The sequence below is a fragment of the Marmota marmota genome, unplaced genomic scaffold (genome assembly GCF_001458135.2).
Source record: "Marmota marmota marmota unplaced genomic scaffold, marMar, whole genome shotgun sequence".
Classification (NCBI taxonomy): Eukaryota; Metazoa; Chordata; class Mammalia; order Rodentia; family Sciuridae; genus Marmota; species Marmota marmota.
In genome coordinates this window covers 18,058,719-18,082,240 of record NW_026000068.1, presented here as the reverse complement: position 1 = coordinate 18,082,240, position 23,522 = coordinate 18,058,719, and the positions used below count along the sequence as shown (strand labels likewise).

At 35.4% G+C, this 23,522-nt stretch overlaps 1 protein-coding gene across 9 annotated transcripts in view; it reads right to left on the bottom strand.

Moving 5' to 3' along the window:
- Positions 1-23,522, bottom strand: part of Lrrc7 (leucine rich repeat containing 7) — a 432,103-nt gene that overhangs the window by 146,289 nt on the left and 262,292 nt on the right. Inside the window, exon 8 of one of the 9 annotated variants that reach the window (XM_048814050.1) lies at positions 15,359-19,732. The exons of the other annotated variants lie outside the window; for them this stretch is intronic. Coding sequence (XP_048670007.1) covers positions 19,703-19,732 — 30 coding nt within the window. The 3' untranslated portion in view covers positions 15,359-19,702. Of the gene's footprint in view, positions 1-15,358; positions 19,733-23,522 lie in introns of those variants that run through there. 9 annotated transcript variants of the gene reach the window in all.

Below are 23,522 nucleotides of genomic sequence, written 5' to 3'. Positions count from 1 at the left end.
TTCTCTCAATTGTAATGTATTACAAGCCTTGAGATTGTTTAACTTCTTTAGTTAATATCTTTGGAGATGAAAAGGTTAGTTCCTCAGGGTCTGGGCCTATTTCCAGCTCACATTAGTTTTATGTTTCTCAGTTTTATTCAGAAGTTGATCTTACTAAATGTTCATAAAAATTTAATTTTTTTTTTAAAAAATTGTCCCTTTTAGGCAATATTTTGGAAAAAGATGCTTTATATTTTAGTCATTGTTGAACAGATAAATAGATATTCATAGTGACAATTAATAATGAAATTCACTGCTGAGAAAATGCAATTGACTTATAATTAAAACACTTTCAGTCATAAGCTCTTATGAATATTTTAATATAAATTTGGGCATAATATATTCCACTTAAATACTCAGATGAGTATATTGATGAAATAGAAGGAAAAAAAAATCCATGATTTGATGATATGATGCGGAAAAGGAGAGACAATATATACAATGACAAAATTAATACACAAAATTATCCAAAAAGACTGGTTAGCTCTTAAAAAATGAAGTTTAATAAAGGCTAATGTTAGACCTGCCATATATCCCCAAATGAACCACAGAAGAACAAAATCAGAAAGAGAAGTATGTAAGTCAGGCATGGTGACATATCCCTGTTATCCCAGTGACTTGAGAGGCTGAGATAAGAGGATGGCAAGTTCAAGGCCAGCCTCAGCAACTTTGTAAGAACTAATTGCAAAATAAAAAATAGAAAGGGCTGGGGATATAGTTCAGTGGTATAGTGGCCCTGGGTTCAATCCATAGTACCCCCAAATAAATAAATAAAGGAATAAATAAATAAATACATAAATAAAGTACATGTGAACAAAATTGGGAATTTAAGTAAAGAGTAAGCTCACTATTAATTAATTCATTTGTTCCTAAGTGAATTCATTTGCTCCGGGAATACCACTTCCTCTATACAAGGTAGACACTATAATGGTCTCTGGGAATAGCGTTCAGAGTGAGAGATAGCTATCCCAAACTTTTTTTTTTTTTTTTTTAATCTCAGTGTCCTGTTCTGTAGGTGGCCATCAGCCCATGTATGGAATATAGTGTCTTGTTCCCAAGTGTACAGGTGTCCTCAACATAGCAGATCTACTCAGATGACCTGGACATTATGTCACTGGAGAAATGCTGAAGTGACCCAGAATGTCTAGATTGGAGGATGGAAGAGTAGATGCCATAGACACTTGTCTCTGGACATCTTACGGTTGTAAGAAAGAGGCATTGGTTTTTTCCTGTCTTCATCCCAAGTTCAGAACTGGAAATAATCATGGAAGTCACAGGAAGGTAGATACAAATAAGCACCCCTATGAACAAGGACTTTTTCTCCATTAGATAAGTTCCAAATGAAATAATCTAATTTCCTATGATAAAATAATAGCAATGACAAGAGCTAACTTCTATCAAGCACTTACCACAAGTAAGGCACTTTTCTATCTAGTTTTATGTAGATTATTGTCACTGACTCTTTATGACTAGCCAATGCGGGAGGTGCCATCATTGGACTGGCAGTAGGCCTAATGTTTAAGAACATGTTTTCAGAGACTGGGTTCAGATCCAGGCTTTGTTACTTACTTGTGGTAAAATCTTGGCTCAGGTTCATCCTCTGTCATAGGTGGATGACAGTAGTATTACCCACGTGGTGGGATGATGAGAATTAACTCTGTTAAAATATTTAAAGTTCTTATAACAGTGCCTGGTTCCAAGTATTATTGCTTGTACTAGTCAATTTCTGTTTTAAAAAAATACCTGAGGCTAGGTACTTTGTAAAGTAAATAGGTTTATTTGGCCCATGATTCTGGTGGCTGGAGGGTTTAAGCAGCATGGTGCTGGCATCCTGGCAGGGTCTCTCTGGCTGTGTCACAGTATGGCAGTGAAGCAGAAAGGAAACCAGCTGCAGAAAAAAAGGGGATTGAAGGAAGGAACCAGGGTCTCTTCCCTTATAACAATGCATTCTTGCAGAAACTACTTTGGTCCTGAGAATTCCCTCATTCTCTTCCAAAGGTGATATCTCTAATGACATCATTATCTCCCACGAGGCCCCACCTCTCACAGGTTCCACCATCTCTCAACACTGCCACACTGGGGACCAAGCTTCCAACCTATGAACCTTTGGGGGACACATTCAAATCATATCTAAACCATAACACTGCTCAGTGCTCCATGAGTGTTTGCTTTATCCCCATGTCACAGAGGAGATTTAGGCTCAAAAAAATGTGCCCATAGTCATACAGCTAAATACATGAGAAATGCAAGAGCCTGATATTAAAGTTTTGTCAGACATGATGAGTAAAGCACAAAGAATAGGGATATTCTGGGAGAAAAATGGTAAGTGATCCACACATAGTATGATTTTTCTTAGGCAAGGGGCCATAGAATGACAGGCCTTCATAGCAAGTGATCAGATTCTGAAGATTGAATTAAATTCCTTCAGCATTTGTTCAAGTAGTGTTTATATTGAGTGCCTATCAGGCACTAGACTGGAGGAACAGTTGTAAACAAAATAGATAAATCCTCTGGGAGTGACGTCTGGTCATCCATGTTTGTTGGGCTGGGTCCTATAAAATGTTGATAATGGGACAAAGGCAGTAATTCTGGTTTCGTGATTGCCACTTGAATGAATGTACTGCCCTTGACTTAGATTTCAAACTTTGGGTGAACTTGTCTGAATCTAAATTTTAAGAATGATAACTGTGTAACAAATGCATTCCCATCTTGTAATTCTAACTGGTCTTATTTTCTTCTTTAAAAAAAATTTTTTTTAGTTGTAGATGGACATGATACCTTTATTTTGTTTATTTATTTATTTATGTGGTGCTGAGGATCGAACCCAGTGCCTCACACATGGTAGGTGTGTGTTCTACCACTGAGCCACAACCCCAGCCCTGGTCTTATTTTCTTTCTCAAAAAAAAAAAAAAAAAAAAAAGGGCAGGGGAGGGAATTGCAGCAATTTCCTTTCTCCATCCTCTATCTACACTGCAGCCAGAGGACCAGTAACATCACTCTTGCTTGAAAAGTTGTCTTTCAATTACCCAGAGAATGCAAAATCCAAATTCCCTTTACTTATATAAAATGACTCTCCTGTGACTCTTGCTTACTTTTTAGCCTCTTTCTTCACTATACTCATTAGCCCAAGGAAAACTCAACCCTTTGTAGTTCTTCAAGGCTTCACGTGCTACATCTTACAATCCAGTTTTCCCAGATGTCATTCTCTAAGCCCATTTATCTAAGCCCTGATCCAGTTAGGTACCTTCTTTCTGTGTTGGTGTCCCTACTGTAGCAAACTGCCCATTAGACTAAACTTCTGGAACTCTGTGTCTCCAATTCCTTCCACAGTAACTCATGCTTGCTAATGTTCCAGAACTTCCATCTAGATTGAACAAAATAAACAATCTATGTTTATAATCAATATTTTCAGCAACTTACTCGAAAGATATCACTTGAACTTTGTAGTCAAAATGATCAGTATCACTTTTGAAACCTCATTTTCAAATATGCCCCTGTATGATATCAATGTTTATAGCAGCTCAATTCACAGTAGAATATTATTCAGCCTTAAAGAAGAATAAAAATATGGAATTTGCAGGTAAATGGATGGAACTGGAGAATATCATGCTAAGCAAAATAAGCCAAATCCAAAAAACCAAAGGCCAAATGTCTTCTCTGATAAGCGGATACTAAGCCATAATGTGGGGGAGAGAATAAAGGAACTTTGGATTGTGCAGAGGGGAGTGAAGGGAGTGGAGGGGGTGGAGGGTTGAGAAGGATGGTGGAATGAAATGACTTTATTACCCTATATATGTATATGATTTCACTACCTGTGTGACTCTGTACCATATTCAGCCAAAGGAGGGAGAAGTTGTGCTCCATTTGTGTACAGTGTGTCAAAATTCATTTTACTGTCATGTATAACTAATTAGAACAAATTAAAAAATAAAAAATATGCCCCTGACTGATCACCACCTCCTATACTTTTGATTGACTTATTCCAGTATCCTAGAACTCTTACAAGAATTATAAGAGATGACACATCACTGATATGCTGAACCTAGCATGTGTCTATTCACCTATCTTTGCTTGCTTCCTAAACTGAGATTCATTATAAAGAGTCTAGCATTATGAACAGTTTCTGGCACACGCACACGCACACGGACACGCACACACACACACACACAATTTAACAGACTCTTTCTTTTATCACTGTCAGTTAACTGAACTTAACATTGGTTGAAGGCAACTTGCTGTCTTTTCTGCAAGTGCCCCAAGATTTGTTGAAGAAAATTGCAAGTTGGCTGACTGGTCTCACTTCAAATTCATGACAAATGCCTTAAGTGAGAACTGAATACTGCATGCAACTTTATTTTTTTCCTCAAGAAATTGCCTTTTTACTCTCTAGAGATTACTTCATAGTTCTTCAGCCTTGTCAAGAGTATCCTCCTTTTACTCTGGCCCATAACCTACCCTGTCATTTGCTGAAATAGACAGTCAAAAGTGGATTTACTCCAAAGGTAATGAAGCTTGAGCTCCAGACTCCCCACATACATGGTTAGAAAAAATTGTAAAGGAATTTATTTTAAAGATTGTTGTCCTTTGCTCCATAGACTTTCCCTTAATCATACTTCCTCAGGTATAATGTGGCACATTGGAAATGTGGCTTAGTTCAAGTTAAGTTGGGGGCATTGTGATATGTCCCCAACTTATATATAACATCACACACACACACACACACACACACACACACATAGTTGTATCAGGGATTGAACCCAGGGGCACTTGATCTCTGATCCAAATTCCCAGTCCATTTTTAATTTTTTAAAAAATTTGAGATAGGGTTTCTCTAAATTGCTCGGGGCTTTGCTATTTTGCTGAGGCTGGCTTTGAACTTGCAATCCTCCTGCCTCTGCCATGGGACTACTGCTGTGTTACAGGCATGTTCCCCAGTGCCAGTTAGTATGAGATATTTATGAGTTTTCCAAACACTATTGTGCTTATCTTTCACAATCTCTGGCCCTCCTCAATTTTATGTTCCTTTCCTGTCCATTTGAGCTCTAGATCTCTTGTTTAGAGGGTCTCAAGGCTTGGAGTTACTTCCTTTCCACACACTTTCAATCTCTGTCACCACTGTTCATCTCCAGCAGCATACAAATTGCCTCAGCTTGTCCCATTGTAAAAGGAAGTAATATTTTCGTTGACTCTACACTACAGCCCCTTACAACTATTTCCCCATGTATTAAATGTTCTTCTTCACAGAAACACTGCAGAAATAATTTGCCTCTGTTTGCTCATCTCCCATTCACTTTTCAACTGGCTCTGATGCGGCACTGACAACTGCTCTTGTTAAATCTTTATGACCTCCATATTGTAGCTGGGATTCCTAAAGTACAGCTAAATATTTAGTATTTAGTTATCGAAGTCAGACAATAAAGAGTCAAGAGCAATAAGGTTGAAAAAACCCCAATTTTAGATGTGTAAATGCAAAATGCACACTAAAACCCAATTGATTAAAAAATGTTATGACTGAAAGTATCTTCAAGATAGAAAATTTGTAGTTGCCAATGGAACTTTTTATTCTAGAGTCTTAAATTATATACTGCTTGTTCATTTATGTAAACTATAATTAAGGTAAATGATATAGTTTCTATGGGTTACCTATTTCCTCTCTCTTAACATTTGCAATGTTAAAAATATATACATAAACTTTTATTGCACCACATTTTGTTACACATTCCCATGAGTTAACCTCTGCAAACATCTGAAACTGTTTTGTTTCTTCTTGATCAGATAAATATCTTTTCCAATTTAGAGATTTCTGGGAGAGAAAAACAAATCAAAGTTATTATTTTTATTGGCAAACCAATAACCTTGAATCTCTTTTAGCTGTTAGTTGTACACTTACTATTGTGAGCTTCTGGAGAAAAGCCTGCTTCTCTGAATCCCTGGCATTTAGCAGTGTGCCTGCTGCAAAAAATATTGGCAATGGTCCTTGAAGGTTATAAAGATGTACTGCAAAACTGGCATACCTTCTGAATCATAAAAGACTGCTGCTGCTCTGAGTGAGTTCAACTGTATTCAAAATTTGAATTATTTTAAAGTCAGTAGTCAATATGTGGTATATAAGGTAATTATTCTCTATTAAACTGTATAATGCCCAATTACCTAAACAGAAAAATAACAGAGAAATTATGTTGTCAATCTGCTAATTAGTAAGCATTTCATCCAATGAGAAACCAGACTGTCCAGTATGCATACATTATCTTTTCTGCCTGAAAGTCAGTAACTGAGAAGGCAAAAAAAATCTACTGTCAGTATCTTAAACTTATTGAATGAAAGTATGAACCTATGTTAAAATTGTTAATTTTTCCAGGTAAAAGCCATTTGGCTATGTGTTTCATGGCAGAAATAACCATCAGAGGCAGGCAAGAACAAAGTCATGATAAAAACCTATTCATATTTGGGTTCCAAAGAAATCTTGTCTTCAATTTTTGGTAGATAGGAAATGTTAAAACTGAGTCAAGACTAGCTCTCTATTTAGCCTAGTAGATACACAGTGAATGCTTCATATATTTGTTAAATGAAAAATAAAAAGATTAGTGTCATCAATTGTGCTTTATTTTCCCCATTAGAGAAAGAGAAATATTTCTCCTTCCCCTCCTTAACCTCCCTGCCTAGCAATGCAAGGTACATCAATAAGATGGGGCACATTATACATAATGGGCTCCAAACTGTATTTTGAGGAATTGTAAATATTTTTAAATGCAGAGTTTTATGGGTGAAGTGGAACTTGAGTTATTAAGTTTTTGTATTTGTTGTATTCTGTTATTCCTGAGTATATTACAGTGAGTTTTATTACTTTTGAAAACATCTTCTATTTTCACTGTGTATTGTAATTGTTACTGTCATTATATACAATTATTGTCAAAGAGCAAATTAGAATACAACTAGTGTGAGTATTGCTGAATATTTATTGTTTTGCTTTTCATATCATACATAAACAAAATAAGCTGGTAAGAGAAAATTTATAGCATTCTGTACCATCTATCCTTAAACCTGATTATTCAAATAATAATAATAAACTAAACCTAAGAACTTATGATACTTCTCATTATTAGTATTTAAATTTATAATGTTTATTGGAAATATTCTAATTAGCTACTTCTGAAAATTTAACAAATATATGGCAAGCACCAACCTCATTCCCAGCACTTTCTTGTGGGTAATATATGCACATGGGAACAGAAAAACTAAAGATCATTATAATATGATATCAGACAACGTGTATATATAGATTAGTAGTTAGTGTGTATATATACATATGCCAGAGCTAAATATTGTAAAAATTAGAATAGTACACATGCCAAAGGAAAAAGTAAAAGCATTAAGGACAATAATATTAGTGTACCTGACCCAGTACTCTGTAAAAGCCAATTGTTTCTTTGGTTATGTTTTAAACATGCTATTGTTTCCACATTTCATAATTGCTCTTTAAAAGCCTCACCTTTCTTTTTCACTGTATGAATTTTATCATGTGATCTACACCAATTATATATATTTATATATTTATTAGTTTTCCATAATAATTGAATGAACTGTTTGCCAGGGTATATTAATTTGTCAATATAGTTCTACATCAGCACACCCAAATTATTCGTATGATACTGTGTTGATTCTTTTATTAACCTCCATTTGAGGGCTAATTGATGCTGTGTAAGTTAGTAAAATTATAATATTTATTGGCACAGGGATCAAGGTTAGATAATTTGAAATTACATGCTCAATTGTTTTTCTTGTCACTGAAAAAAATCTGACATTTTATCAGGCAAATTTTTCTCATATTACAGATGAGCAATGAGTTTTAAAGTTGTAACTGAAACCAAAATGTCAATTGCAAACATACCAGTTATATCAAACCAATTTCTTTTTCATCAATTTCAAATGAGATATTCCTTAACTAAACAATATCGACTAATATTTTAGCCCTGGAACTCTAAAACTGATTTCCCAGATGCTCACCCTGCCTACATAGTTCTCCATTCATATTTGCAGCCACTGTGTACTCCTGACGCTCCTCCTGCCTCCTCTCCTGCCTGCTGAGCTCTTCCTCCTTCTCTCTGCCTGGTTAATGTCTCATCATCCTTTAGATTGCAACATCACTTCTTCAGGAGAATCTTGGATGCTATGCCAGACTCCACCAGAAGCTTTTTAACACCTGTCATGACTGAAATTCTACATTTCTGAGTGCACTGGTTAATTTTTTGTCTCCCTCACAAGATGGTGAGTCAGTGAAGGAAGAGTTATTTCTGCTTCCACTTTACTTTTGCATCCTGAGAACCTGAAATAGTGATCAACAAACATATTTATTCAACAAATACCTATTGAGCACTCATTATATATGAAGCACTATGCTTAGTGTGGGCGACACAAGAGAGCAAGCATGGTCATGTAACTATTTTCATTCCAAGGGCTATGAAATGACAGAATGAGTGATAACTTGTTGATGTTAATTTTCATATCAACCCCTTTTCCATGTAAGAATGTTTCTTTAGTTTGTATCATGTATGTGGAGATTTGCCATAAACATTTTGCCAATAACTATTTATCTGGCTGGTGAATGAGTAAGTGTATGTATGAATTAATTAGAGATATATAAGCTGATGCTGGCTTTGTCATGAGACCAAAGGAATATACTTTATTATGAATATAACTTATTATTATTTTTGAAAGAATTTAATCTTTTATTTAAGTGTAAACAGAAAGCTTTTAAAAATTAACTTTAAAAAAATTATTATTGTAGTTATTTCATATTCAAGTTCACATGAGCAAGCCAATAAGAGTTTTGGCTAAAAATGTGAATTCTTACCAACATGATATGAAAAAAAAATTGTCCAGACTTCAATTTGTAGCATATGCTTTGGTCTATTTTTTCTTTTTCATATGGAGTTCTGAACAGATGCTTGGGCAGGTTAATTCTGTACTAAATCTTGTCTTTCTACATGTGCCATGGAGGTGGATGCTAGCCAAGGTAGTACCACGAATCCCTTGTTGATCATTAGTCATATCAAAACCACTTATTTTTCCTCTTATTAAATTAAAATTAAAATTAGAGTTCTGCTAGCAAACATTTATTTTATACAATGGGGAGGCAGCCTCATCTCTCATTCCTCTGCCACAGAACTTTTGGCTCTTATTAAACTAATCAAACCATCAACCCTGAGCATGCTTGTATTTCCTCAACTCTTTTTCTTTGATAATGTCACTCTCTGACTATAATGCCCCACTTCCATCCAACTCCAGCTCATTTTTCAAGGTCCAGAAAATTCTGTGCCTTGGAAAAAGCTTTCCTTATTACCTTGGTCATAAATCATGCCATTAACATGCACCAATTCTACAGTGTTTGAGAAACTACTATATTCATATGACTAGGCATACACAAAGGAGGAAATACGAAGAGTATGTTGTCCTATGCCTTCCCATATGGTGCTTATAGTTTAAGAGAACAAATAAAGCATTTATTTGATAAATATTTATTAACTGGCTAGCATTTTTCAATTTACCATGGATAAAAATCACCTGGGGAGTTTGGCTAAATGCAGGTTCCCAGGCTCCATACATAACCTACTGAATCAGGATTTCAAAAATAGTAGTCCAGAAAATAAATACAAGTATTGATGGTAATCTGAGAATATCTCTTTAACAGACATTGCTTGGTCATAGGATTACTTAATGCACAGATTTCCTGACCTCAAGGAGCTCACATCTTAGTTGATACAATACAAATTAAATATGTTATAATTATTTCATGTTAAAAAATGGAATAGGTTGGTGAAATGGTTTCAGGGATGGAACTAGAAGGAACAAGTCAATACTACTAGATGAACTAAAATCACAAATTAGCCTCACTGGGTTCCTATGGCTTAGGATCCCTGTAGATAAAATATTCACCTTATCAGTAGTGGAAGGAGAGGGAAGGGCGTGTGCTGTGATCATGCCCCTACTAGGACAACTATGACATAAAGCAAAAAAGTAATGCATATGCTAAGATCTCTAAATAGAGGAGTTTAGAGTATGGGGAGAGATTGTTTCTAGTTAATAAAATCAAGAATTTTTGAGAAAGTGCTGCATTTGTGCTGGGTCTTGAGGAAAGGGAAAGATGTACAAATTATGGTACAAAGTTGAGGGTGAGTGAAAACAGGAGCTTACTGGAAGGAAGAATTAGTATAAGAGGGGGTTATAGAAGCAGGAAGATATTCTGCACATGTGGAGGACAGCAGGCAATTTAATTCTGCTCATTGGAGAGAATGAGAAAGATGATTTTCCTTATGGTCATGGGTTCAGGGAAACGTTTAGGTAGGTAAATGGGGCAGATGGGTACTACACTTCAACATAGCAATTATTCCTTAAACAACTCATTTGACACTTCATACTACATTTTATAGCTTGTCTCTTTAACAAACATACATTTCTTGAAGGCAGGGGCATACTTCATACTTCTTTATAAGTCATTTATATTGCAGACAATTCCCGGCAAATGGCAAGATTTCAAAAATTTTCTGTTGAATGATCCAGACTGTTTTTGTTCACAAAAAGAGGCCTCCGGTAACATGCAGGAGGACTATGCACCACTGGGGTTTTCTCTGCTCCGTTGACATCATTTAATCATATGAGAAAATTGTCACTATTGACAATCAGAGGCCATGCTGTGAAGATGTTGGAGGTGTCTGAACATGAGTAATGCTATTCTAGTCCCTTGGGAACCTTACTGCAAATGCATGCTTCTTTTTTGTTGTCTCTACATTAACTGTAAATATTTTCTTAAATTTGGGTTTCTATCTTATTAACATAATATAAAAATGTGCACCTGGAATGGAAAAAAATTGAAACCACCCTGCAAAATCAACTGAACATTTAAGATACGATGACTGATTGCTGTAATCTTCTGTGAGCTATAAATCTTAGGAAGAAGTTTTTTATTTTTTAGAGTTGAAGAAGTGGTTACACAAATTCAACAATGTGGCTATTGAAGAGGGCTTCTAGAGTTTACATGAAGAAAAATCATGATACCTAATCCACTCTTATTATAAATTCATAGGTTTAATACATGTAATAAATATATCCAGAGAAGAAAGAAATATTTCCTGAAAATCTACCATACGTTTAACAATGTTCTGAGTTCTGGAATACACTGTAGAACAAGGGGAACAGATTCCCTGATCTTGTGGAACTTACATAATAACAGTATTTTGGTTCAATTATTCAATATATATATATACATACACATACATATACACACATAAAATTATATATAAAATCATTTTGGTATTGCTATATATAAATATATAATATTTCAATTATAACAATACCAAATAATCTGAATTAGAAACAAAAAAACCCAACATATCCAATTCTCTCCCTTTTATCTAATTCCCCTTATTTATACTTTTCTACTTCCTTTTCTCCATTTCTACCTTAGTTCTAGCTGTATTTTCCTTAATTAGTATAAAAAATTTTCAATTATCACTCTTTTTAGTTTGTCTCCTATCACAGTTTCAGACACTTAACAAGTTATCAATAAAGATATTGAATTAAAAAAACAAAAAAAAATTATCAAGTGACTCATTTATCCTCAAAATTTAAAATTCAATAGATTATTTGTGACTTTTGAGACTGTCAGTCATACATGGGGTGGATACTAAATCCTTAGCATGGTGTTCAAAGGCTCTGGTACCCTAACTTTCTTTTTCTAATTTTGCCTGCCTTTATTCTATGAAATGATCTGTTCTGTAGCCTATTTAGTCACCTCAGGTTCTCCACGCCTATTCTTCTATTTCATTTTTTGTAAGCTTCATGAGCTGATCTCTCTCTCCTATTTTTTTTCTTTAGGCTGAACCTGTTTCCCCTCAAATACCATACTTCAGTTCTCCTATTCTATTATCTACCTGCCTACCTACCTGTCTGTTAATTGTGGCAATCTCATTTGCATTAATTACTCTTATTAGAAATTTCTAAAAGCCAAATTGGTGTTTAATTAATCTTTGTATATTCAATTCTGCATAAACATAGGGTGAATGTACAGTGAATGAATAAACAGCAAATTAACTCAGATGTCAAAGGAGTTTATTTTCCATCTCTCCCAAAATTCTACTGAAATGACAAGACAAAACCAGAACAAAATTAATGAAAGGGAAAATTGTTGCTTCTGGTGAACAGGAAAGGATAAAATCAAAAGAAGTCATAAACTTTGAGAATTTTGCAGAAGAAACAAAGTACATTTAATTAGATTTTTTAAAAAGTTCAGTGTTAGTCACCTGTGACTTAGAGCAAACCAAGAGGGGTCCCTCTGGGAAATCAGAATTGCTTGGTTTCTCTAATGAGCTCCAAAAGTTTGTGTAGATTAGTACTATTTTGGGGAGGAAAAATTCACAGTATCTACTAAAATAAAATATGTATATGTCATATCCAATAATCAACTAAGTCTACTCTGAGTCCATTAGCTGCAAACATTTGCACGTATATGTTAAAAATAGGTTGATCACTACATTATTAAAACACCAAACTATTGGGAACAACATAAATGTCCACCAATAGGTTATAGACCAAATAAACAAGGGAATGGCTACAGTAGGAAACCATACATACATTTTTTAAAGTATAAAAAATATACATTGTTTATATATATCCTTATGTGCAAAAAATGCAATGCATGTGCACATTTGTAATGCATAGAAAAGTAAGTGACATGATAGACATTAAACCGTGCTTACCTCTGGGGACTGGTTCTGGGAGACTAGTAGGAGAAATTTTCTCTTGTAACATTTTTTCCACATTTTTTTATTGGAGCATTATACATAATGGTGGGATTAAATATTATGTATTTGTACATGCACATGATCTGTTTCCTGTTTATTTTTCTGTGTCACAACTACTTTGTAACTAAAGAGCAATATAATCAATTTGAAAATTTAAACAAAGAGAATTTCCTCACTTGGAACAGCAGAGACTGGGAGCAAATAGACTATAGTTTGTCCAGAAAGAGCAACTGAAGGATTACTAGATATCCAGGGCTAAGTACATAGAGATCTTTCACTAAATGAGACTGCTCATTAAAGATCTGCTCTCACTAGCTTCTAACATGAATGGTAGGGTCAGATAGGGAAGAAGGTGGTGTTCCAGCTAACTTCAGGTCAGCACAATCAATACAGACATACTTGACTTCATCAGGAATTCTTCATCCCCAACTTGTTTTGGCCAGTGTAACTTTCGGCCCATTGGATCAAGGGAATGGTGGGTTGAGGAGATCTGTGTAGACTATGAAACTCAACCAGAGGGATTCATAATACAGTGCGGCACATCAGTCACAGCATTGATTATCCAATCATGGATAGACAACTGTGAATTACAGATCTGTTATTTAAAGAAGGGCCCTGTATTGTCACCCACTTTCCTGAAGACTTCAAATGACATGTGCTTCTTTTTTTTTTAAATATATTTTAGTTGTTGATGGGCCTTTATTTTATTTATACGTGGTGCTGAGATTCGAACCCAGGGCCTCACACATGCCAGGCAAGCACTCTACCACTGAGCCATGATCCCAGCCCCAGACATGTGCTTTTTTATATAGACACCTCCTCATTAACCATAGCCAATAGATAGCACCCTGTGTGTATGTTCAGGGTAGGGGAAAATCCACTAAAGGAAATGGAACTGCTTGAGTGGCTCAGCTGGGGGAGTTAACCCTATTAGATGAGCTTTACAAGAAATGCTGAAGGGAGTGCTTTAAGTTGAAACAAAAAAGACACTAAAAAATATCTCAAAGGCACTTACACTTACATGAGGAATCTTAAAAAGTCCAACACAGACATAGAGATTAGAATGGTAATTATTAGGCACTGCAGGTGGCAAGGCATAGGAATGGGGAGAGGCTGGTTCATGAGTACAACATTTCAATTAGATGGGAGGAATAAGTTCTGGTGATTTCTTGTGTAGCCTGGTAACAAAGTTAATAATAATGCATTGTATTTTTGAAAACTGCTAAGAGTATAATTTTAAATGTTCTCACCAAAACAAAGAATAAGCATGTGAAGTTATGGGTATGTAAATTGGTTTGATTTAATCACTCTACAATTTATACTATAGGAAAATAACACATTGTAGCCTGTAGATATATACCATTATTATTTGTTATTAAAATGAATAAATAAAAATGTTTCAAACAAAAACCTACTATTACAAACATAATTGGATGTAACAAATATTAATGTGTTATTATCTTTTTTAGAACTTTAGATACATTTAAAATTCTTCTGTGAAGGTGAATGATTCATCTTTCATTTTTTCAACTTTTGTGTTAAACTTTATTTAGCTATTAATATTATTCAAAACTTTTTTCTTATTTAAAAAATTAGGTAAAGGACTTGAACAATTTTCCAAAGAAAACATAGAAGTGGCCAACAAATATATGAAAAGATGCTTAACATCATTAATAATCAGGGAAATTCAAATCAAAATCACAATGAGCTGTATTCTCTCAACTTGTAGAACAGCCATTATCAAACAAAACAAGTTTTGATGAGGATGAGGAGAAATCAGAACTACTGTGCATTGTTGGTGAGTGTAAAATAGTACAGCTTCTATAGAAAACAGTATGAAAATTTCACAGAAACTAAAAATAAAACTGTCACATGATTCATGCATTGTACTTTGGGTATTTTTCCAAAATAATTGAAATTAGGATCTCAAAAATATATTTGTCCTTCCATGTTGGCTGTAGCATTATTCACAATAGCTAAGACGTGGAAGCAACCTAAATGTGAATTTTTGGATGAAAGGATAAACATCCTACATGTTCATTGACAGACGAATGGATCAACAAATGAGTGGTTTATACCTATAGTGAATATTAATTGTCCTTAAGAAGGAAGGAAATATTATCATATGCAAAAAAACATGAGTGATCCCCAGGGACATTTTAGTAAGTGACGAAAATCATTCATGGAAAAGTAAATACTGCACGTTTCCTCTTATAAGATGTATCTAAAGTAGTGAAATCTATAGTAGGAGAAAATGGAGTGTTGATCCCAGGGTCTGGGGGAAAGGAAAGTGGGGGAGTCGCTGTTCAATGGGTATTAAGTTTCAATAATTCAAGATGAAAAATTCTAGAGATCTACTGAAAAATGTTGTGCTTCTTCGTAACAATACTGTAATGTACATATAGAAATAGGGTAGATCTCATGCTATGTGTGTGTTTTTCTTTTATCATGATAACAAACATAAAAATGGAACAAAGTTAATCTGTTACAGTTCATTAGAACTAGAAATTTTATCTTTTGATTGCATGGGTGTCAATTCTTGAAGTCATCCTTAACTACTCTCCTTTTCATTTCTGATACCCCATCTGCCCACAAATCCTGTTGCTTCTACCTAGAAGCAGGTTTACCTTGAAATTCCTGAAGCTTAAGATTTAAGGCTCCTTATTTACATGAACAGCTTTGCAAACTCTGGGAGGTAGCCTGGCCAAGCATTCAAATGGCCATATGTTTTTGTAAAATTTACAAAAGTAAGTGCGATCACGCATTTCTTAACAAAAGAGGTATGTTTTGAGGCAAGTTATTGGTGATCGTGTGAATATCATAGCATGCACTTACACTAACATAAATGGGATGCTGAGTACACACCTAGGTTATATGATATGATTCATTGCACCTAAGATATGAATCTGTGCAGTGTGTCATTATATTGAACACAGTAGGCAGTTGTGACACAACAGTAAGTATCTCTGTATCCAAACACAGAAAAGGTACAGTAAAAATACTAGGTAGTGGAAATTTTTTAGCTCTATTATAATCTTATGGGAACACTAACATAGATATTGTCTGTTGTTGACCAACATGTTACTTGGCACACTCCTGTAAGATTTTAAGATTTAAAAAATTAAAATATAATTCACATACCATAAACTTCATCCTTACATAGTGTAACTCTGTTTTTAGCTATTCACATAGTTATCAATCATCACCAGTATCTAATTCCATATACTTTCATTTCCCACAAAATCCATACTCCTTCTCCCTATCCTCTTCTCTCTTCATCCCCCAGCAAGCACCAATCTTTGTTCTGTCACTGTGGATTTGTCCACCTCTGGATTTTGGATAAATGGCCTTCTGTATCATATAATACATGGCGTTCCGTTTCTGGCTTCTTTCAGTTAGGATAATGCTTTCAGGGTTTGTGCATGTTGCAGCTCAGTCCTTCATTTTTGTTGCTGAACACTATCCCATTTTACTGATGTCACATCACATTATGTTCATCCACTTATCCATCTGTGGACATTTGGATTGTTTCCACTGTTTGCCTGTTTTCAATAACGTTGTTATATACAGTTGTGGGAAAGGTTTTGTATGGACTTAGGGTTTCAATTCTCTCAGGCATTATTGAAGACTGAATAACGGCTTACCAAAGATGCCCATATTTTAATCCCCAGAACATATGAATATATTATCTTACACAGAAAATAAGTATGACAGGTTGCAATTATTTTAAGGATATAGAGATGGAGAAATTATCTTGTATTATACGAAGGGGCCCAATTTAATCACAAGGGTGCTTATTAGAGACAGGAGGGTCTGCAAAGGTAGGAAAGATATGATGACAGAGGCAGAGAAAAAGTGATGCAAGGAGGGTCCACGAGCTAAGGAACACAGGTTGCCCCAGAAGCTGGGCAAAGAGAGGAAATGGGTTTTCCCCCACATCCTGTGGAAGGAGTAAAGCCCTAATGACACCTTGATTTTAGGACTTCTAGAACTCTAAGATAGTAATTCTGTATTGCTTTTAATTCACTAAATTCATGGTGATTTTGTTACAATTCAGTAATTGGAAAGTAACAGGAATATGTTTAGGCCTGAAATGCTGCATAAAAGTAAGAAGTTTAATTATAATTTCCATCCTGACTCCCACTTGTTGCAATTTCTCTAATGTCGCATGTGATAAAATGGCCACAGGCACTTTGGGGTACTGGCTGAAAGGAAGTTGCATGGAAAGACCTTTAAAACAGATTTGGTGGAATATATTTAAGTGGTTTGTAAATAATTTCTGCACATATTTAACTTGGTGCTAGTTATTTGACTTAGAAGTGGTTTCAGGAAAGACTCCTATTGCTACAGTAGTGAGCCTAGCTGACTGTTGCATGAAAGTGTGGGGACAGAGGACATGTTCAAGTCTGGTTCCTGACACCAGATGTATATAGATGGAGGAGAAACAAGGCATGAAACATATGGAGGTTACCCCAAATCTGACAGCAATCCTAAATTTTTACAAGGTGTATCAGTGAAAAATCATACAGCTGAATTTCCAAACTATGAATAATGAAGATGATGCTGGAGGACAGACTGGATTGTTTTTATCTCTACAGAAAATTATATTACAAAATATTTGTCATGTGCAAAGGTTGTCAAAGAATATAAAACCAAAATGTAGGAGAAAGCATTATACGTGTACTATCATGTTAAGCGCCTGGATTTTGTGATGGTTGTGTCACTTGTCATCTTTTGAAATTATATTTTGTTTTTGTTCTTTTTTTGAGTTTCTTTTTTCATTCTGAATAAACACTCACTTTTATTCCTAATTATGTATTCCCAAATAATAATTCTGATTACTTTCTGAAAGAGGGTATACTTTATATTTATAAAGTTCAGATCTCACTGGATCTTCTGGCTATATCTTTAAAATTTACCAAGAAATCAACTCCTTATTCTCTCTATGATTCCTACCCCAACCCAAGACACTACTGTTTTTGCCTAGATTATTGCAATACCTTCCTACTTGTTTCCCTGACTCCACCTGGACACCCTTCTTCCATGAAACCTTTTTCTATTTACTTTCAACACAGCAGTTGAAGTGATCCTGGTAACATAATGTAATTATTGAATGTGACATGACCTCACCTATATGTCATAATATGACATACGTAATGAAAGTCAGATCAAGGATCTACTTATTTAAAACCTTCCAAAGCGCTTCCCTTTTTTACTCAAAAAGTCTAAATCCATAAAATATCTTAGAGACTCCCTTGTCCACAAATGAACTCATGTACTGTCCTCTCCCTTAGTCTACTGTGCCTTCCAGTCTTCCTGCTGCTCCCTCTCTGGAGATGTGCTTGCTTTTCTTTCTGCAGGAACAATCTTCTACCTGCACATCTACATGTCACTCCCTCATTTACTCTAGGTTTTTACTAAAATGTCACTTTTGAAGGAGGCGTCCCTGCCCATCCTAACTAATTAAACCCACTCCCCATTACCTTTTGTTTTGCTATTTCTCTTTAGCAGTTTTGCTTTCTTTTAGTTTTAGTTTATCGTGAAATCTGAAATCAAGTAGCTTTTGCTATTAATTTAATTTTAGATAACACATCCATACTACATTTCAGCATATAAATGAGGGAGATTTAAGTTTGAATCTGATTTACTTTAAATACAATTTTGTTATTAGTTTTTTTTAGTAATTCACAGCTGTTATTCATAGTAGAAGAATGTTCTTTTGGGTTTATTTCACGATTTCATAATACTCCTGTTTTCTTTGTAAGATTTGATTATAAATTTGAACTCTTATTTGTTCCATTAGGAAACATGTTTTTTCCTTTAATTTCTCTAGTAGAAACTGTTGATGGGCACACTAGAGACCTCGAATATATAGAGATAATATATCATTCTCAGAAAAATTCATTTGCAGAAACATAAATGGAGCTAATTAATTTCATTCATAGTGACCAGTCATGGTATTGAAATAAGGTATGGTATTGCAACGAGGGAAAAATGACTTCTTTGGAAAACAGATGTAAAGATAATTTATTTTATTGGTAGGAAAGGGAAAGTTGGAAAACAAGAAAATGCAGTTTTTTCCTTGTGTGACAGCAGGGACTTGTTAAATTCCTAGGTCAACAGGTGCTGCTTTGGAGCAAGTGGTGACCTCCATTTGGTCCTCCTCTGAAAGAAATATCTCTGCAATTATTTTCAGTCAGAAAATGTGTTTTAATTGAATGATTCCTCAAGGATTCTTTTCAAATTCCAGAGTTATGGGGATATAAATTTATGTATGTATGTATGATGATTGTATTGGTCACAATTCCAATTTTTGCATTTCAAAGATTCATCAAGAAACCAATTTGGAAGTATATCTCAAAGTGAAATGAGATTGATTCCTCAAAAGACAACTTATTGTGGAATGATTGCTTTTCAGATAAAGTATTTTCCTCTACTCTAGTACCATTTAGTTTGAATTTAAAAAATTCTACTTATAATGACATGATTATGATGATTAAAACTGACTGAACTGTTCCCTTTTAAAATAAAATGATTCATTCATTTATTTTCTCAAAAACATTTACCAAGAGCCTATCAGGAGGTGCATGGAAATTTTTATGGAGAAAATAATGCCAAAATTGAGTCAGGAAAATAAACATTTATCTATTATTTCTAGGATACAATACTCATTTTCTGGTCATTAAACTGTTGCCTTTCAGATGTCAGTTCACTCTTCAACACTGTATGTTGTAATTCTGGGGTGAAACACATTTCTTTTTTAACAGGTGTCTCCATGTTGGGCTCTGACAATAGGACATATTAGACAGAGACTGGAGACTGGAGAGAGGAAGGACTTTCTCTTTCTGTTCACTTTCTGATCCTCTTAGCATCTCACAGGCCACACGTCTTCACCCTGTAGTGACACTGAACATCAGCAACAGCAGTTGTTTCCAGTCCATAGTTTTCTACACAGCTAGAATCAGCCTTCTCATGCCCTCTCTGGGATACGAGCACAGCTGGTGGACGCTCCTCGTGACAGCCCCAGTTTCATGTTCTCATAATTCTTTAATCACCTTCTTCCCACCCTAGGGGCATTAGCTGCTTCACAGAGCTATTACCTGTGTGATATTTTGTTATCTCTTTTTTTTGGCCCTTTCAGTTCTCTAGTACACCATTAACCATTCTTTAAAATAAAAATTTCTTTGGGAAACAATTCATATAGTTTCTATCCTTTGACAGACCCCTGACTGATCCAGAAATCGGTGCATCTGCAATAGCTTTAGAAATAAGTTTCAGTTCTCAAGTTTCTCTTGATATATTAATAACTGGTATGGTTTGAACATGAAGTATCCCTTCAAAGCTCACATTAATGCAGGAGTAGTAAGAAGTAAAATGATTAGATTATGACAGTTGTAACCTAATCAGTCCATCTGAGTTCAAATGGAATATCTGGAGAGTAACTGCAGGCATGTGGGATGTGGTTGAAGGAAGTAGGTCACTGGGGGCATGCCCTGGAAGAGTGAATCTCCCCTGTGGCTTTTCCTCCTTCCTCTCTTTCTGCTTTCTGACCCTTCAATGAGCAGAGTGGAGCAGCTTTCCTTCCCTGGGTCCTCTCCTCATGTTATGTTGTCTCATTTGGGCCCAGAGCAATGGAGTCAGTTGTCTATGGACTGAGACCTCTGATACTATGAGTTCCAAATAAACTTTTCCTCTTTTAAGTTGTTCTTGTTGTGCATTTTGATCGTGGTGATGGAAAAGTTCACTGAAGTAAAAATTTCTGAAAATGTCTGAGACATATATGTAATCTGTGGCCTTAGTTGTTTTACAAATTCAGGAAAATAAAGGAGTTAGTAATTAGGTTGTTTCAAATATTTTCCTTGAAAACAGAGTAACCAGTTATATAATAGCAAATTCAATTTTATGTTTGTTTTTTTTTTTAAATAAACTTTACTTGAAGAATAATTGAAAAAATTGGGGAAGCAGGTTTTCCAAAACTATGTTCTAGTTACTAATAAAGGAAACTACTGGATATGCAAATAATGCTTGCCTCATCCATATTTGCATCTTAGTTAAGATGAGCACCGCTGGGGCAAACTTGGTAGGTGAGATAATTCACTGCTATGCTTTTAATAAAGTTAGGTTAATTTAATGCTAATCAATTTCAGTTACAAGCTAAAACTCTAGCATAAGTAGTCAAGTATGTCAAATTTCTATGAAAACACATTTCTTTTCCTATGGAGCCTGAACGGATTATCTATATAACCACTGTCATTTCTTTTCAGTTAGATCATTTGGAGTATCTCCATTTCAAGATTGTTATACAAAATTACATATAAGAGGAAGTGAGGGGAAAGGGAAAAAAAACAAGGGAGAGAAATGAATTACAGTAGATGGGGTAGAGAGAGAAGATGGGAGGGGAGGGGAGGGGGGATAGTAGAGGATAGGAAAGGCAATAGAATACAACAGACACTAGTATGACAGTATGTAAAAACGTGGATGTGTAACCGATGTGATTCTGCAATCTGTATACAGGGTAAAAATGGGAGTTCATAACCCACTTGAATCAAATGTATGAAATATGATATGTCAAGAGCTATGTAATATTTTGAACAACTAATAATAAAAATTAAAAAAAATAATTACTGTTTAATTTATTTCTTTGAAATTTTCACTTGACTTTATAAAACCAAGTGAGAAAAAACATTTTGGAAACCAAACCCTGGGCTGGGGTTGTGGCTTAGTTGTAGAGCGCTCGCCTAGTACAGGTGAGGCCCTGGGTTCGATCCCCAACACCACATTAAAATAAATAAGTAAAGATATTGTTTCCAACTACAACTGAAGAATAAATATTAAAAAAAGAAACCAAATCCTATCTGAATATTGAGATTAAAAATTCTTCCTATTGTAATCTGTAGCCTTATTAAATATTTAAATGGTGATTGATTCTAGAATATTTTTAAGTTTTTTTTATAAAGAAGTTGTATAAAATACAAATCTTCTAAAATATCCATGGATGACTGAATTTATAAAATGTTTTTAAAGACTGCCTGTCACACTGTCTTGAAAGTGAGTTAAAATTATGCTATTCATTTCCTGATGAATTCTCTGCATTTATAAATCTAGTCGATCTCTGCATTGTGTTTAAAAAAATTGAATGCTGTTTTCCTTTTTACACATAGAATATTTTTCACTTTCTTGACATATTTTTGCTGCTATCACTTAAGCACTTTGTTTTTAAAAATCATGCTTTGTTCTTTAATCTGAACTTCAGTGACCTATAATTTAGATGTATTAGTAAGTGGCATAATGAATAGTTCAGAAATGTTGAAATTACTCTCACAATGGAACCTGTGTGTTCTCAAGTTCTGGATAATGACTACTGGATAATTTTATGCAGAGAGGCAGAAAGACTCTCTTTAAGGAAATGAAATAAATATTTAAAAATCACTCATTAGCTGATCATGCTTTCATGAAAAATGTATAAAATAATGAACAAAGGTAGCTAGTGTTTCTTAAATGCTTATGACACCATACTCATAGTTAATTTGAATTCCAGCAGTGGTGAGAACAAACATAAAAGGCAATTATTTGAACAGATAAAATCTGATAATTTCCCAAAATTGGTGATGAAGAAGAAGCTAGAGATAAAGTGTGCAAGAATAATGTATATGAATCTCATTCATGGGCACAAATCTTTAAAAAAAATCCCAAGCAGGGTTGAACTGAACAATTTATGAGACAATTTAGGTTTTACTAAGTGTCTTCTCCAAAATTCATGTTAAAATTTAATTTTCATTTTGGTGGTATTAAAGTGTGCTCTTGGGGAAATGATTAAGCCATGAGGACTCTGCTCTTCTGGGTAGATGAATAACCTTATAAAAAAGGCTGGGAGGGAGTTTCCTCCCTTGCCCCTCTGCCTTCCATCAGTCAGGACACAGAAACAAAGAAGGAGGGAGATGAACCTCTCAGATGCCACATCTGCACCTTGGGCTTCCAGACCCCAGAGTTGAAGAAACAGATTTTCACGGCTTATAAATTATCAAGTCTCAGAAAATTTATTACCAGCTCAGATGAAAGTTTAGATAGAAGGTCATGATTATAGTCCTATAAAGATCATTTTTTATTTATTTTAGAAATGGAAAAGTGGTTTAATATCAGAAATCCTTTCTATGAATATCTTCTAAAATATCCATGGATGACTGAATTTATAAAATGTTTTTAAAGACTGCCTGTCACACTGTCTTGAAAGTGAGTTAAAATTATGCTAACTGGTTCCAATCACTCCTGCAAGGTAGGCGGGCCTGCGACCCACCAGCAGAAGAGGAGCAGCGGCCTGCTGAGAGGCAGAGCCGCCCCCCAACCCCGCGCCTGCCAGGTAGGCGGAACGGTGACCACCGGCAGAAAAGGCCCAGTGGCCCACGGCTGAACAGAGCTTCCAATCACTCCTGCAAGGTAGGCGGGCCTGCGACCCACCGGCAGAAGAGGAGCAGCGGCCTGCTGAGAGGCAGAGCCGCCCCCTCCCCCTGCGCTGGCAAGGTAGAGGGAACTGTGACCACCCACAGAGCAGGCCCAGCGGCCTGCTGAGGGGCAGAGCTGCCCCCCACCCCCCGCGCCTGCCAGGTAGGCGGAACTGTGACCACCAACAGAAAAGGACCAGTGGCCCGCAGAGGGGCAGAGCTTCCAATCACTCCTGCAAGGTAGGC